The sequence below is a fragment of the Pristis pectinata genome, chromosome 7 (genome assembly GCF_009764475.1).
Source record: "Pristis pectinata isolate sPriPec2 chromosome 7, sPriPec2.1.pri, whole genome shotgun sequence".
Classification (NCBI taxonomy): Eukaryota; Metazoa; Chordata; class Chondrichthyes; order Rhinopristiformes; family Pristidae; genus Pristis; species Pristis pectinata.
In genome coordinates this window covers 52,896,130-52,914,252 of record NC_067411.1, presented here as the reverse complement: position 1 = coordinate 52,914,252, position 18,123 = coordinate 52,896,130, and the positions used below count along the sequence as shown (strand labels likewise).

At 44.8% G+C, this 18,123-nt stretch overlaps 1 protein-coding gene across 2 annotated transcripts in view; it reads left to right on the top strand.

The window, feature by feature from the left end:
• Window positions 1-18,123, top strand: part of ift74 (intraflagellar transport 74) — a 207,746-nt gene that overhangs the window by 160,043 nt on the left and 29,580 nt on the right. For both annotated transcript variants that reach the window (XM_052019231.1, XM_052019230.1), the window contains 2 exons: window positions 2,829-2,926; window positions 14,486-14,612. In XM_052019231.1, coding sequence (XP_051875191.1) covers window positions 2,829-2,926; window positions 14,486-14,612 — 225 coding nt within the window. The remainder of the gene's footprint in view (window positions 1-2,828; window positions 2,927-14,485; window positions 14,613-18,123) is intronic.

Sequence of the window (18,123 nt, the reverse complement as noted above, 5' to 3'; positions counted from 1 at the left end):
TCTCTTACATTCCAAGGAATAAAATCCCAGCCTGCCCAACCTCTCCCTATAATTCAGGCTCTCGAGTCCTCGCAGCATCCACATAAATCTTCTCTGCACTCTTTCCAGTTTAATGATGTCATTTCTATAACTGGGTGACCAAATCTCACCAAAGTCTTGTACAACTGCAACATAACACCCAGCTCCTGTACTCAACGCCTTGACTGATGAAGGCCAAACGCTGCCTTCACCACCCTGTATATCTGTGACACTGCTTTCAGCAAACTATGTACTTCTACTTCTGAGTCCCTGTTGCACAACACTCCCCAGGGCCCGACCACTCACTGTACAAGTCCTACCCTAGTTTGACTTCCTAAAATGCAATGCCTCGCACTTAGCCAAATTGCAAGCCATTTGCCATTCCTCAGCCAACTTACCTCGTGGATCAAGATCGCTCTAATTCTTGATAACCTTCATTGTGTACTATACCACCTATTTCAGTATCTTCCATACACTTTTTGACCATGATGAAAAACACTATGATGCTGGAGGAACTCAGCAGGCTAGGCTGCATCCATGGAGAAAAGCAGAGAAGTTATAGGTGGACAAGAGGGGAGGCTACAAGGTTCCAAGATGGAAAATGAGGTGCTTTTCCTTCAGTTTGCACCTGGAATTCTCCTGGCAGTGGAGGAGGCTGGGGACTGTCATATCAGTGATGGTCTTCCCTCCCCTCCCCCACACCTGCCTATCACTATCTCTTACCTGCATCTACCTATCACCTCCCTGTGCCCATCCCACCTCTCCTCTTTTGTCCACCTATCGCTGCTCTGCTTTTCCCTCCTATATACTGGGCTTCCCCCTTTTCCTATCTGCAGTCCTGAAGGAGGGTCCTGACCCAAAATGTTGATCGCCTGCTTTTCTCCACGGCTGCTGCCTGGCCTGCTGAGCTCCTCCAACATCAGTGATTTTCATCTAGATTCCAGCATCTGCAGTCCTTTGTCCCTTGTCCCTTGACATCCAAATTGTTTATATAAATAACAAAAGGTCCCAGCACCAATCCACATGGCACACCATGGTCACAGGACTCCAGTCTGAGAAACAACCCCCGACCATCGTTCTGTGCTTCCTACCATCAAACCAATTGAATCCAGTGAGCTATCTCTCTCTGGATCCCATGTGATCTAAAGCTACAGACTAACCTGCCATGAGGGACTTTGTCAAAGGCCTTGCTAATGTCCATATAGACAATATCCACTCATTTGTCCTCTTGGTTACCGCTTCAAATAACTAAGATTTGTCAGACACAATTTCCCACACCTAATTAGATCTTGCTGATCCAAATATTAATAGGTCCTGTCCCTCAGTATTCCCTCCAGTAACTTGCCTACCACTGATGTCAGACTCATCAGTATGTAGCTCCCTGGCTTGTCTTTGCTGCCCTTCTTAAATAATGGTACAACATTGGCCACCCTCCAGGCTTCTGGTACTTCACCTGTGGCTAAAGATGAAGTAAATAACTGCATGGGCCTCCAATTTCTTCCATAGCTTCCTGTAGGGTCCGAGCGTGCAGTCAGGCCCTGGGGATTTATCCTCCTTGATGCACTTTAAGGCCACCAATACCTCCTCTCTGCTAATTAGTATGCAGTCCAAGACATCATTCATTTTCTCCAGTTTTTACTGTGGAGAAAACTAAGAAATATTCATTGAAAATCTTACCCATCTCCAGTGGCTCCAAACCTAGATGGCCATGCTGATCTTTAAGGGGACTTATTCTCTCCCTAGCCACCCTTTGACTCTTAATATGCCTGTAGAAACTCTTGGTATTTTCCTTACTCCTGCCTGCCAGGTCCATCTAATACCGTATTTTTGCCTTCCTGATTTCTCTCTTAAGTGCACACCTACACTCTTAGTGATTGAGGGATTCACTCATTCTTGATTGCCTAAATCCAATGTTTGCCTCCTTTTCCCTGATCAGAGCCTCAATACCTTTTGTCTACAAGGGCTCCCTAAACTTGCCAGCCCTGCCCTTCACGCTCCCAAAAACATGCTGCCGTTGGACTCTGATATCACACTGTTCAAAGCCTCCCACTTACAGTCATCCCTTTACCAGCAAGCAGTCTCACCCAAGCAACCACAAGGTACAATGCTTGCATTCTTCGGCTGTAGCATTGAGCACACGAGTTGGGGTGTCATATTACAGTTGTGCAAAACAGCACTTGGAATCTTGTATGCAGGTCACCATCCTATAGGAAGGATGTGATTAAGCTAGAGAGTGTGCAGAAAGATTCACAAGGATGTTGCCAGGATTGGAGGACTTGAATTGAATAGGCTATGTCTGTTTTTACTAAAGCGAAGGAAGGGTGACCTTTCAGAGGTTTATAAAATTATAAGGAGCATGGATAATGCAGTCACAGTCTTCCCTCACCACCTCCCCCCACTCTAGATTAGGAGAGTCTAAAATGAGAGGGCACAGGGATGAGAGGAAAAAGACTTTCGGGAGATCTGAGGGGCAAGCTTTACCCCACACAGAATAATTGTAAGGTGGAATGAGCAGCCAGGAGGTAGAGGCAGGTACAATTACAGAGTTTAACACACATTTGGACAGGTACATGGTCAGGAAAGGTTTAGAGGGATACGAGCCAAATGCAGGCAAATGGGATTACCTTACATAAACATCTTTGGAAGAGCAGAGCCAAAGAGCCTGTTTCTTATGCTATATAACTGAAGCTCAAAATTGCAGGAAAGTGGCTTGTGGTGTTGAATGGCAGCACAGGAATCAGAATGGCCTAATTTTATTTGTATTTTGTGTTCTAAGTGGCTATATATTTAAGCATAATTTGTCTTGCAAGCATTCCTGGATACTGCTGAAGAAATCAAAAATCAAGAATTGGAACGAAAAACTCAGCTTGAGGGTAGTATTGTCGCCCTTCTGGAACACACAAGCAGAGTAAGTACAATCACAAACATGAACCAAGACTTTCATCTTCTGCTCAATTTTTGGCTCAACTGTGGGATAGAAGCTGATAAGAATCTTAAAAAGTGCTTTGTTACGTTCCTGCAGCTTCCCATGAGTCTTTCCTGTCAGGCTAAATGCCACCTGACCTATGTAAAACTTGGAAAGGAAGGACTCCCTCCATTGTACTTTGCAACATTTGTATTGGCAGAAGGGATTTCTATTACAAGTCTGCAGAAGGATCCTTACTGATCAACTGTTAATTGCCTGACTGCCATCTGAGAATATAACAACAAAATAGTAAGCCACTTGGCCCCTCAAGACTGACCTGCCATTTAATGATAACCATTCATTTACTTCAGACCTCAATTCTTCATTTCAGTGCCCCATATCCCTCAATTCCCTGATCTTTGAATACTCCACTTTGAATACTCCAGATGATCTTGCCTCTGCAGGGAAAAGTACTTCCAAATCCAGTTTTAAAGACTACTCCAGAATCTCACATAGAACAGTACAGCATTAGACAGGCCATTCGGCCCACAATGCTGTGTTGTTCTTGATGCCAATTAATATGAAATATTCTACTGTGTATTATTCATACCCCTCCATTCCCTTCATATTCATGTGTCTACCTAAAAAGCCTCTTAAACTCCACCAAACTGCCTGATTCCTCCACTACCCCGGTAACCCATTCCAGGCACCTACCACTCTGTGTAAAATAACTTGCCCCTCACGTCAACTTTAAACTTCCTGCCTCTAACCTTAAAAGCATGTCCTTTGGTGTTTGACATTTCTACCCTAGGGAAAAGATTCTGTCTGTCTACCCTATCTATGCTTTATAATTTTTAATAACCTCTCAGGTCTCCCTTCAGCCTCTAACATTCTGGGGAGAACAACCCAAGTTTGTCCAACCTTTCCTTATGGCTCATACCCTCTAATCCAGGCAGCATGCTGGTAAACCTCTTCTTCACCCTTTCCACAGTCTCCACATTCTTCCTATAATGGGGCAACCAGAACTACACAATACTCCAAGGTGGTTTGACTGAAGTTTTATATAGCTGCAGCATGACTTCCTTACGTTTATACTCCACACCCCTACCAATGAAGGCAAGCATTCCATATCGCTTCTTTACCACCTTGTCCACGTGTAGCCACTTTCAGTGAACTATGGACTTGGACCCCAAGATCCCTCTGTACTTTAATGCTGTTAGGGTGTCTGCCATTAACTCTATACTTTCTCCTTTCATTTGACCTCCCAAAGTGCAACATGTCACACTTGCCTGGATTAAGCTTTATCTGCCACTTCTCTGCCCATATCTGTAACTGATCTATATCCCGCTGTATTCTTTGATAGTCCTTTATACTGTCCACAACTCAACCAATCTCAGTGTCATCTGCAAAATTCCTAATCCACCCACCTATCACAATCCACCCATCTATACATCACAAACAAGGTCCCAGCACCAATCATTGTTGACCACCACTGTTTATGGCCTTCCAGCCAGAAAAACAACCTTCCACCCCTACTGTTTTCTACGGGCAAGCTAGTTCCAAATCCAAGCTTGCAATTCACCCTGGATCCCATGCACCTTTATCTTCTGAGTCAACCTATTGTGATGGACTTTATCAAATGCCTTACTAAAGTACATGTAAATAACATCCACTGCCTTACCCTCATCAAGCACCTTTGTCACCTCCTCAGAAAAACTCAGTCAAGTTTGTAAGGCATAACCTGCCCTATACAAAGCCATGCTGACTGTCTCTAAGCAAGCCATGCCTTTCTAAATGCACATATATCCTATCCCCAAGTATCCTCTCCAATAGCTTCCCAACTACTGACCTGAGGCTCACTGGCCTATAGTTACCTGGATTATTCCCATTTCCTTTCTTCAACAAAGGCACAACATTTGTTACTCTCTGGTCCTCCAGGACCTCACCTGTTGCTATTGAGGGCACAAAGATCATTGTCAAAGCCCCAGCAATATCCTCACTTGCTTCTTTCAATATTTCAGGATATATGCCATCAGGACCTAGAGACTTATCCACCTTAAATGATTTTCAAAGACCCAGCACTGCCTCCTCAATCTTAAAATGTCCCAGCACATTAGTGTGCCCCACTCTGCTTTCACTATGCTCCAAGTTCTTCTCAACAGTGAATACTGACGCAAAGTATCATTTCTCACCTTAGCCACTTGCTCTGACTCCAAGTGCCAATTCCCTCCTTTATCCTTGCGTGGACCTACCCTCTCCTTAGTTATCCTTTTTTCCTAATGTATGTATAAAATGCCTTGGGATTCTCCTTGATCCTACTCACCAAGGACATTTCATGGCTCCCATTGGCATTCCTAATCACCTGCTTAAGCACTTCCCTCCTATCTTTATATTTCATAAGGGTCCAGTCTGATTTTAGCTTCTGAAACCTTATGTACACTTCCTTTTTCTTCCTGACTAAATTTAGGACCTCTTGGGTCATCCAAGGTTCCCTTAACTTACCATCCTTGTCCTTACAGGAACATGCCGATCCTGAACTCTAATCAGCACGTGTCAAATGTGGACTTGTCCGACAGCTGCTGCTCCCAATCAACACCCCTTAGCTCCTGTCTTACACTCTCATAATTTGCCCTCTCCCAATTTAGTAACTTCCCACAAGATCCAATTTTATCCTTACTCATAACTATCTTAAAACATAATGAGTTGTGGTCACTATTCCCAAAATGTTCACCCACTATCAAGTCTGTCACCTGGCCTGCCTCATCTCCCAAAACTAGGTCCAGTATATTCTCTCCTCTAGTTGGACTCTCCACATACTGTTTCAAAAACCCCTCTTGGATGTACAAAAATCCTGCCCCATCTGAGCCTCTTGTATTAAAGATGTTCCAGTCAATACTGGGAAAGTTAAAGTCCCCCACTGTGGCAACCCAGTTGTTTATGGAGCCACACACACAAAATACTGGAGGAACTCAGCAGGTCAGGCAGTATCTATGGAGGAAAATAAACAGTTGACCTTTTGGGTCGAAACCCTTCAACCAGACTGGAAAGGAAGAGGGAAGAAGCCAGAATAGAAAGGAGGGGAGGAGGAGGAGTACAAGCTAGCAGGTGATAGGTGAATCTAGGTGAAAGGGGGAAGGTAGGTGGGTGGGCAGGAGGTGGGGTGATTAAAGGGAATGATGTGAGAAGCTGAGAGGTGATAGGTGGAAGAGGCAAAGGGCTGAAGTAGAAGAAATCTGATAGGAATATCCATGGAATAAAGGGAAGGAGGTGGGGAACCAGAGGGAGATGATGGCCAGGTGATGAGGGCTGGGGAAGGGAAAGAGAAGGGGTGAAGGGGCTGCAATTATGAGGGAAATCAAGGGGGCGGGGGGAAGAAAGGGAAAGCAGAGGGGAGTGGTTATCGGAAGTTAGAGAAATCACTGTTGATACCATCAAGTTGCAGACTACAATATAAGGTATTGCTCCTCCAACTTGCATCTGGCCTTAAAATGGCAGATTCACAGGTGAAGAGCTACCCCTGTATCTCCTCCCTCACCACCACTCAGGGCACTGGACAGTCCTTCCAGGAGAAGCAGCGTTTCACCTCTGAATCTAAGGGTGTCACTTGTTGCGTCCAGTGCGGCCTGCTGCACATTAGTGAGACCTGACACTGATTGGGTGACCACTTCGTCAAGCTCGTTCGCTCTTCTGCCACAACAGCCAGGATCTCCCAGTGGCCAGCCACTTCAATTCCACATCCCACTCCCATACTGACATGTCTATCCACAGCCTCCTCTACTGCCACTTTGAGGCCAGACACAGGTTGGAGGAGCAACATCTCAGATTCCATCTTGGTAGTCTCCAAACTGATAGCACCGATGTCAATTTCTCTAAATTCCGGTAACCACTCCCCTCTGTTTTCCCATTTCCCCCCCCCCCCATTTGTTTTCCCTCATTCCTATGGCCCCCCTCCCCCCTTCTCTTTATCCTCCCATGTCCTCACGGCCTGCCCATCACCTCCCTCTGGTTCCCCACCTCCTTCCCTTTATTCCATGGTCGACTGTCCTCTCCTATTGAATTCCTTTTTTTAGCCCTTAGCCTCTTCCACCTATCACCTTCCAGTTTCTCCCATCACCTGGACTCACCTATCACCTACTAGTTCGTGCTTCTCCCCCTCCCTTTTTATTCTGGCTTCTGCCCTCTTCCTTTCCAGTCCTGATGAAGGGTCTCAACCTAAAACGTCAACTGTTTATTTCCCTCTATTGATGCTACCTGACCTGCTGAGTTCCTCTAGCATTTTGTGTTGCTTCAGATTCCAGCATCTGCGGAATCTCTTGTACCCCTGTTGTTTCTGCATTTATCCATAATCTGTCCACATATCCGTTCCTCCACCACTCAGTGGATATAGTATAATCCTGCCTGCATAATTGTTCCTTTCTTATTTTGAGCCCCACCCAAATTGCTTCTGTGGATGAGCCCTCCAGTATGTCCTCTGAGTACTGCTGTGACATTCTCCCTTATCAGTGGTGCAACCCCTCCACCTCTAAACCACTCCCCCAATCACGTCTAAAACAATGAAGCCCAGGAACTTTGAGCTGTCAGTCCTGTCCCTCATGCAACCAGGTCTCTGTAATGGCAACAGCATCATAATTCCATGTACTGATCCAGGCTCCAAGTTTATCCTCCTTACCCATGTTACTCCTAGCACTGAAGTAAAAGTTTCAAACCATCAGTCCCACCTGCCCCTTGTTGTCCTTTCTTTCAGTCTAACTTGTCAAACCATCTTTCTTGCCCTCAACCCTACCACCTGTTGCTCTGCTGCTGTGGTTCCCATCCCCCTTCCACTCGAGTGTAAACCCTCCCGAATAGCACTAGCAAACCTCTCAGTGAGGATGTTGGTTCCTTTCCAGTTCAGATGCAAACTGTCTTGTTTGTGTAGGTCCCACCTGCCCTGGAAGAGAGCCCAATGATCCATAAATCTGAAGCCCTTCTTCCTGCACCAGCTTCTTAGCCACATATTGAACTGCACTATGTATCTATTTCTCACCTCACTGGCACGTGGCACAGGTAGTAATCTTGAGATTATAACCCTAGAAGTCCTGCTTTTTAACTTTCCAAGCAGCTCCCTAAAATCACTTTGCAGGACCTCATCCCTAATCCTCCCTATGTATTGGTACCAATATGGACCATGACCTCTGGCTGCTCACCCTCCCCTCTCAGAATGTCCTGCATCACCTGCAAGATATCCTGGACCCTGGCACCAGGGAGGTAACGCACCATCCTGGAGTTTCAATTGCGGCCACAGAGACACCTATCAAGTCCCCTTTCACTATAAAGTCCCCTTTCCATCTTTGGTCATCTCCACCCAACAGTATCCAAAGGGGATAGTGAGTGAGGGGAATTGCCACAGGGGAACCCTTCACTGTCTGCCTACTCCCCTTACCTCTCCTGGTGGTCTCCCATCTATCTGTACCCTGCACCTTTGGTGTGATCACCTCACAAACTCTCATCTATGATGTCCTCAGCATCCCAGATGGTCCTGTGTACATCCAACTGCACCTGCAGTTCCCTGATCCGGTCTGTCAGGAGCTGCAGCTGGGTACACTTCCAACAGACGTGGTCATCAGGGAGACCGTGAGGTTCCCTCATTTCCCACATCTTGCAGGAGGAGCATTCCACTGCCCTGATTGTCAAAGGTCAGGATTAACAGGAAAAATAAAAACCTTACCTGCTCCTCAACTGCACTGCCTCACCAAAGCCTCTTGAGTCAAAACCTCAAAAATCACACTCCTACAATGGCCACTCAACTTGACCTTACCTTCCTTTTATTGGCTGAGTTGCCACACACTGAGCCAATGAGAAACAACTTTTAGAAAGCTGCTGGCTCCTCCACTCTGCTGCTCTGGCTGCTGCAGCTGGATGAACAAGCTCTTCACTTAATCTTGTAACTCTGTCACATAAGACAATAAGACATAGGAGCAGAATTAGGCTGTTCAACCCATCGAGTTAGCTCCACTATTCGATCATGGTTGATTTAAGATAAGATATCTTTATAAGTCACATGCACATTGAAACATAGTGAAATGCATCTTTGCGTAGAGTGTTTTGGGGGCAGCCTGCAAGTGTCGCCATGTTTCCAACATAGCATGCCCACAACTTCCTAACCCGTATGTCTTTGGAAAGTGAGAGGAAACCGGAGCACCCAGAGGAAACACGTGCAGACAAGGGAGAACATACAGAATTGAACCTGGGTCACTGGCGCTGTAATAGCATTATGCTAACCGCTACACCACAGTGCCCCTCCCTCTCAACCCCATTCTCCTGCCTTCTCTGCGTAATCTTTGTCACCCTTACTAATCAAGAACCTATTAACCTCTGCCTTAAATATAACCAATGACTTGGCCTCCATAGCCATCTGTGGTAATGAATTCCACAAATTCACCACCCTCTGGCTAAAGAAATTCCTCCTCATCTCTGTTCTAAAGAGATGCCCTTCTATTCTGAGGTTGTGCCTTCTGGTCCTAGAGTCTCCCACTGCTGGAAACATCCTCTCCAAGTCCACTCTATCCAGGCCTTTCAAAATTTGGTAAGTTTCAATGAGATCCCCTCTCATCCTTCTAAGGATCTAGCAGAATCCAAAGGGGTATAGCTGTTGCTGAGGGGAATGGCCACAGGGGAATCCTGCAATGTCTGCCTATTCCTTTTACCTGGCCTGCACCTTAGATGTGACCACCTCAGTAAAACTCTCATCTCTGATGCTTTCAGCATCCCAGATGATCCTAAGTATGTCCAACTCCAGCTCCAATCCCTTAACGCAGTCAATCAGGAGCTGCAGCTGGGTGTACTTCCTACAAGTGAAGTCATCAGTGATGCTGGAAGTCTCCTTGATTTCCCACATCCTGCAGAGGGGGTATACCACTGCTCTAACTGCCATCCCAGCTACACTAATTGGAAGACTAATTTTAAGAAAATCCTTAGCTGCTCCTCTGCTCAGCTTCCTTGCCAAAGGTTCTCGAGACAAAGGGTCAGCACTTGTACTCAAACACAGCATTTACAGCTCAGATACAGCCACTTCCAAAATGGCTGCTTCAAAGGCCACTCAGGTGCAACCTGCCTTCCAATTATTATCTCATGTGCCTCACACTCCATAGTGTAAGTTCATAGCTCCCTTGAACTTCCCACCCATTACTTTAAAGCCATGCCCTCTTGCCCATTGGTGCCCTGGGAAAGAGGCACTGGCTGTCTACTCTATCTATTCCTCTTAATATTTTGTACACCTCTATCATGTCTCCCTTCATCATCCTCCTCTCCAAAGAGTAAAGCCCTAGCTCCCTTAGTCTCTCCTCATAATGCATACTCTCCAAACCAGGCAGCATCCTGGTAAATCTCCTCTGCACCCTTTCCAATGCTTCCATATCCTTCCTATAATGAGGTGGACACAGTACTCCAAGTGTGGTCTAACCAGAGTTTTGTAGAGCTTGCATCATTACCTCGCGGCAGTTAAACTCAATCCCACAATTTATGAATGCTAACACCCCATAAGCTTCCTTAACTACCCTATCCACCTGTGAGGCAACTTTCAGGGATCTGTGGGTATGAACTCCCAGATCCCTCTGCTCCTCCACACTACCCAGAATCCTGCCATTGACTTTGTACTCTGCCTTGGAGTTTGTCCTTCCAAAGTGTACCACTTCACACTTCTCCGGATTGAACTCTAGCTGCCACTTCTCAGCCCAGCTCTGCATCCTATCAATGTCCCTCTGCAATCTTCAATAGTCCTCCACACTATCCACAACACCACCAACCTTTGTGTTGTCTGCAAACTTGCCAACCCACCCTTCTACCCTGTCATCCAGGTCATTAATAAAAATCACGAAAAGCAGAGGTCCCAGAACCGATCCTGAGGGACACTGCTAGTCACAGCCCTCCAATCTGAATGCACTCCTTCCACCACAACCCTCTGCTTTCTACAGGCAAGCCAATTCTGAATCCACACGGCCAAGCCTCCCTGGATCCCATGCCCTCTGACCTTCTGAAGAAGCCTACCATGTGGAACCTTGTCAAATGCCTTACTAAAATCCATGTAGACCACATCTACTGCACTACCCTCATCAATCTGCCTGGTCACCTCCTCAAAGAACTCTATCGGACTTGTGAGACATGATCTGCCCTTCACAAAGCCATGCTGGCTGTCCCTGATCAGACCATGATTCTCTAAATGCTCCTAGATCCTATCTCTAAGAATCCTTTCCAACAACTTGCCCACCACAGACGTAAGGCTCACTGGTCTATAATTCCCTGGACTATCCCCACTGCCTTTTTTGAATAAGGGGACAATATTTGCCACCCTCCAATCCTCCGGTACTATTGCCGTGGACAACAAGGGCTCAAAGATCCTAGCCAACGGTTCAGCAATCTCCTCCCTCGTCTCGTGGAGCAGCCTGGGGAATATTCCGTCAGGCCCTGGGGACTTATCTGTCCTAATATTTTCTAACAACTCCAACACATCCTCCCTCTTGATATCAACATACTCTAGAACATGAACCTTACCAACACTGTCCTCAGCATCATCAAGGACCCTCTCCTTGGTGAATACTGAAGAGGAGTATTCATTGAGGACCTCACCCACTTCCACAGCTTCCAGGCACATCTTCCCACCTTTGTCTCTAATCGGTCCTACCTTTACTCCTGTCATCCTTCTGCTCTTCACATAAGTGAAAACTACCTTGGGATTTTCCTTAACCAAGGCCTTTTCATGTCCTCTTCTTGCTCTCCTCAGCCCCTTCTTAAGTTCTTTCCTTGCTACCCTATATTCCTCATGAGCCTTCTCTGATCCTTGCATCCTGAACCTTATGTATGCTGCCTTCTTCCTCCTAACTTGATGTTCCACCTCTCTTGTCACCCATGGTTCCTTCACCCTGCCATTCCTTCTCTGCCTCACCAGGACAAATTTATCCCTAACATCTTGCAAGAGATCCCTGAACAACAACCACATCTCCATAGTACATTTCCCTTCAAAAATGTCATCCCAATTTACACTCGTAAGTTCTAGCCTTATAGCCTCATAATTTGCCCTTTCCCAATTAAATAAATTCCTGTCCTCTTTGCTCCTATCCTTGTCCATGACAATGCTAAAGGTTATGGAGCAGTGGTCACTGTCCCCAAATGTCCACCCACTGATAGATCTGAATGAACCTGACCTGGTTCATTACCTAATACTAGATCTAATATGGCATTCCCTCTAGTCGGCCTGTCAACATACTGTGACAGGAATCCGTCCTGGACACACTTAAACTCTGCCCCGTCTAAACTGTTGGTACTAAGCAGGTGCCAATCAATATTTGGGAAGTTGAAATCTCCCATGATAACAATTCTTGCACCTTTCCAAAATCTGCCTCCCAATCTGCTCCTCAGTATCCTTACTGCCACCAGGCGGCCTATAGGATACTCCCAATAGAGTAACTGCTCCTTTCTTGTTCCTAACTTCCACCCATACTGACTCTAGAGAGGATCCTGCAGCATTATCCACCCTTTCTGCAGCTGTAATAGTATCCCTGACCAGTAACGCCACCCCTCCTCCTCTTCTCCTCCCCTCCCTATCCCTTTTAAAACACTGAAAGCCATGATTATTCAGTATCCACTCCTGCCCTGGTGACAGCCAAGTCTCTGCAAGAGCCACAATATCATAGTTCCATGTATTTATCCAAGCTCTCAGTTCATCACCCTTATTCCTGATACTACTTGCATTTAAGTAAACGCACTTTAGCCCATCCACCTTTCTACTTTTATAGCCTGTACTCTGCTTCTTCTTCCTCAAAGCCTCTCTATATGTTAGATCTGACTCTACTCCATGCACTTCTTCCACTGACCTATCCCTCCGGTTCCCACCCTCCTTGCAAACTAGTTTAAACCCTCCCCAACCACACTAGCAAACCTGCCTGCAAGGATATTGGTCCCCCTCGAGTTCAGGTGTAACCCATCCACTCTGTACAGGTTCCACCTTCCCCAGAAGAGATCCCAATGATCTAAAGGTAGCAATCTAAACATTGCCCCCTGCACCAACTCCTCAGCCATGCATTCAGCTGCCATCTCCTCCTATTCTTACCTTCACTATCACATGGCACTGGCAGCAATCCTGAGATTGCTGCCCTTGATGTCCTATTCTTCAGCCTTCTACCGAGCTCCCTAAACTCCCTTTTCAGGACCTCATCCCCCCTCCTACCTATGTTGTTGGTACCAACATGTACCACGACTTCTGGCTGCTTTCCCTCCTGCTCAAGAATACTGTGGGCCCAATCAGAGACATCCTGGACCCTGGCACCTGGGAGGCAACATACCATCTGGGATTCTCACCTATGTCCACAGAACCTCCTGGCTGTTCCCCTGATATTGAGTCCCCTATCACTATTGCCCTCCTCCTCCCTTCCCTTCTGAGCAGCAGGACCAGTCCCAGTGCCCAGAGACCTGGCTTCTACTGCTTGATCCCTCTAGGTCATCCCCCTCAACAGCATCCAAAGCTACTGAGGGGAACAGCCTCCAGGGTCCTCTGCACTGTCTGCCTGTTCCCTTTCTCTTTCTCTTCCCTGACAGTCACCCATCTATCTGCCTCCTGGACCCTAGAAGTACCTGCTCTGAGGGAGGTGACTGCCTCCCGATGCACAGCATCTACATACCTCTCTCCCTCTGTGCTGTGCATCACATCAGGGTCCACTAGCTCCCACATCATGCAGCTGCAGCACATCACCTTGCCCTCCATCTGAACTATTTTTTCCCTACCTAGTTGTTTTCTACTTAAAAGTTATAACAATAACAGTTAAACCTTACCCTCACCTACCAGCTACTCACCGGTGTTGTTGCAGATGGACTCCGCCTCTTGATGCCAAAGACAATAATAGATAAGTGGATCTCGCCTCACCCCTTTATCGCCTAAGCCCATTGAGCCAAAGCCCAATTACTCTGCTACCTCTCACTCCGCTGCCCGCTCCAATGCTGCCCGCTGGATATGGCGGTCTTTTTGCCATTGGAAATTGACAAGCAATCGCTTATATAGATACTTGTGCAAAGATACTTCATTAAACATTGTAACATCCAGCCTTTGGTATTTTTAGTTTGCAGTGACAAATTTACAGCTATTAAAAGCACTTTTATTTTGAAAATCCTGCAGAAAAATTAACTTTGTTATTGTGAGTCTGAAACTCTCTAGTCCCTAACCTTTTTCCCAATGACACAATTGTTTTTATAATACAATTTTCTGTAATGCAAGGTTTTATGGGAAGGAGCTATCTGTATGTTATATTTTAACATTTGTGAAAGTAACAATATCAAAATAATTATACTGACTCTGAGGTTTTTAGTGCTAACATAAAATAGTAAAATGAACAAAGTAAGTCCATAAAAGGTCCAATAAATTATCTATTACTTCAAAATCCCCACCCATAAAATCAGTTTGTTTCCTGTCAACTGTCTAGGCTCGTGTTTTATTGAGGTTGGTTTTATTTTTTATATCAAGAATCCAAGTGTTGTTTATAGTATTTATTAAGTAGTGTTAACAAAGTTTAATGCATCTTTTGGTCTTCCATTCAGAATATGAACCGGATGAGACAGATTTCCTCAATAACTGCACATGAACTGAAGTCCATGCAGGAGGACCTGAATTTCAAGGAGACTGAAATGCAGAAATCGCAGACAACTGCCAAAGGTTTGACTGATGGTAAGGGATATTAGAATATAGAATATATGACTTTATTCTGCTTTAGACTCCTCCTTGTTAGTTGATTTCAGACATGCAAGATTTGGAGAGGGAGTCTCCGGTTGGAGACTCAGATGATCAGCCATTTAGGAATGAAATGAGAATTTTCTTCATCTAGCAGGTTTGTATATCTTAGGAATTCTATACCTCAAAGGGCTCAGTCATTGAAAATATTCAAGGTTGAGACTGATGAATTTCTGGACACTAAGTGAACCTGGGAGAGAGTGTTCAGGTAGAAAAGTGGACGAGGCACAGAACGGTGGAGCAAGCGTAAGCGCTCTGTGGCCTACTGCTAACAATATTTCTGAAATATTGCAATAAGATTATAAGAATAAGTGCTTTAAACATGGAATGTATCATTTATAATTTTTCTCATTACATCACCACACACTTATATTTTTAAATAAAGCAAATATAGTAAAACTTTAGTAATCCATCATCTGACTGTTTAGAAATTTGAATAGTTTGACATCTGGCTCAGTGAGTGATATTTCTTTTCCTCCTTATCTCACTGGGGCCCTGTTTCCAGTGCTTCTTTTAAATTCAGTGGAAACAGAGTTAATCCTGTAACATTTTGTGACTGTGACCTTTGTGCAATGTCCTCATTCTCCCTGACCGTTATGGAGACTTTGACATGACCAGCTGTTCTTTTCTCCTCCATTATCCAGTCTTGCCTTGCTTGGTTCTATTTTTATCCAGAACCAGTGCATATTGACCAGTGACTTTATTCACATTCCTGCAACTTGAGAGAAAGTAGTTTCAGGTTCCACAATGATAGTGCCAGTTTATTTAAGATAAAACGGTATTAGTAAAGGTTATTGTGAAATGTTGGATTGTTGTAAAAGCACAGCAGGTTCCCCTGTCCATTCGGAAAGGAAATACGCTGTCTTTGCCTGGTGCAGCCTTTGTTATTTCTGCCTCATCATCACTCTTAACTGATGCCTGAAGTGATTTGACAACACTTTGTTGTATTAAATGCAGAGCAACTAGGAATTGACAGAATTGCAGGCTTGCCAGCTTTCCAAGACTATTTTAAAATCCTTGTTTAAATCTTCTTGTCATCTTGCCCTTCTTATCTGTGTAACCCTCTTCAACAACAACCCAGGTAGACTTCTGATTTTCTAACCTTTTGTCCCATCCATCTTCAAACAAGTTTCCACACTCTGAAATTCCCCACTTCTCTTTTAAAATACATTTTCAACCAAATTTTTAGTCACCTCTTCCACCTCCTCATTACTATCACACTTCACTTTGGGACTTAGTGAGAGTGTAATTTGATATTATTGTAAAAATTGGTGTTGAGCTATTCGGGTTCAATGACTCAAATAATGTGAGATATATATTAAGAAAAACTGTCATCTGAACCAATGATGCAACAGATTCGAGTGCCTTTCTCAATGATTATGCACTTGTGAGCATTTGGTGACTCCACTGACACTTGCATCAAGAGGATCTCCCTCTTGAGCACAGCCTTTACAATCAGTTAACATTGCTGAAATCCAGACCTTTTTAATATATTAATGTAGTAGAGATATGCAGCACAGAATCAGGCCCTGTGGCCCAACATGTCCATTCTAAAATTCTTAATGATCCATACTAATCCCATCTGCTGGTGTTAGGTCTATATCCTTCTATGCCTTGCTTATTTAAGTGCCTGTCAGAATGTCTCTTAAATGTAGTCACTCGACATGACTCCACCACCTTCTCTGGCAGCAAGTTCCAGATACCAGCCACCCTCTGTAAAAAAAAACCTTTTCCCTCAAATCCCCCTTAAAATTCCTTCCTCTCACCTTAAAACAATGTCCTATTGTTTTTGATAGAAAAAAAAATTCTATCCATCCTATCTATGCCTCTTAGAAATTTATATACCTCTATTTGGTCACCACTCAGCCACCTTTGTTCCTGCGAAAACAGGCCCAGCCCATCCAATCTCTCCTATAACTAAAGTCATAGAGTCATGCAGCACCAAAACGGGCCTTTCGACACAACTGGTCCATGCCAACCAAGATTCCCATCTAAGCCAGTACCATTTGCATGCGTTTGGCCTATATCCCTCTGAACCTTTTCTATCCATGTACCTGTCTATGTTGTTAATGTACCTGCCTCAACCACTTCCTCTGGCAGTTCATTCCATATACTGACCCCCTCTGGGTAAAACAGTTGCCCCTCAAGTTCCTATTAAATCTCTCCCCTCTCACCTTAAACCTGTGCCCTCCAGTTCTTGATTCCCCAACCTATGCCCTCATGATTTTATACACCTCTGTAAGATCACCCCTCATTCTTCTACACTTCAATGAATAAAGTCCCAACCTGCTCAAACTCTCTCCATAACTCAGTCCCTCGAGTCCTGGCAACATCCTCAAATCTCCTTTGCTCTCTTTCCGGCTTAATGGCTTCTTTCCTATAGCAAGGTGATCAATAAAGTCCTCTAATCCAGGCAACAGCCTGGTGAATCTTCGCTACACTATCCAGGGCAGGCACATTCTTCCTTTAGTATAGTGACCAGCACTGCACACAATATTCCAAGTGCGTTCTAAACAGTATTTTTTTTAAGTTGCAACATAACAGCTGAACTGTTATGTTCTATTTGGTGACTGATTAAGGCAAGCACGTCACAATCGTTCTTCACCACCCGATCTGTCTGTGTTGCACTTCCAGGGGAACTTTGGATTAAATCCAAAGGTCCCTCTGTTGATCATCATTCCTCAGTGCCTACCATTTACTGTATATGTCCTACCCCTACTTGACTTTCCAACATGCATCACCTTGTATTTGTTGGAATCAAGTTCCATCTAACAATGCTCCACCATGTTTTCCATCAGATCTATATCCTGTTGCAACCTTAGATAACCTTCCTCACTACCCATAACACCACCAACTTCCGTGTCATCAGCAAACTTACTCATCATACCTCCTGCATTCACATCCAAGTTGTTAATATATATCAAAAACAGCCAGGGTCCCTGTAATGACCATTATTCACACATTTCTGATTAGAAAAGCTACTACCTATCACCAAGCCAATTCTGGATTCAGCCTATGATACTGGACCTTGTCAAATGCCTTACTAAGGTCATATAGACAATATCAATTGCCTACTTTCATCAATCTTCATGGTTACCTCCTCATAAAATCCAAACAAATTAGTGAAGCAGGACTTCCCCTGCACAAAGCCATGTGACTACTCCTGATCAGGCCCGCCTTTCCAAATTTAATTAAGTCCTATCACTTAGGACTTTTTCCAATAACTTCCCGACTACTGAGAAAAGGCTCACTAGCCTGTAGTTACTTGGATTATCCCTGCTGCCCTTTCTCAATACAGGAACAACATTAGCTTTCCTCCTGTCTTCTATGACTGACAAAAACGCAGAAATCTCTGTCAGGGCCCATTCCCTCCCTTGCTTCCCTTAGCAACCTGGGATTGATTTTATCCAACCCTGGGGATTATCATCCCTTGTGCATCCCATGACAT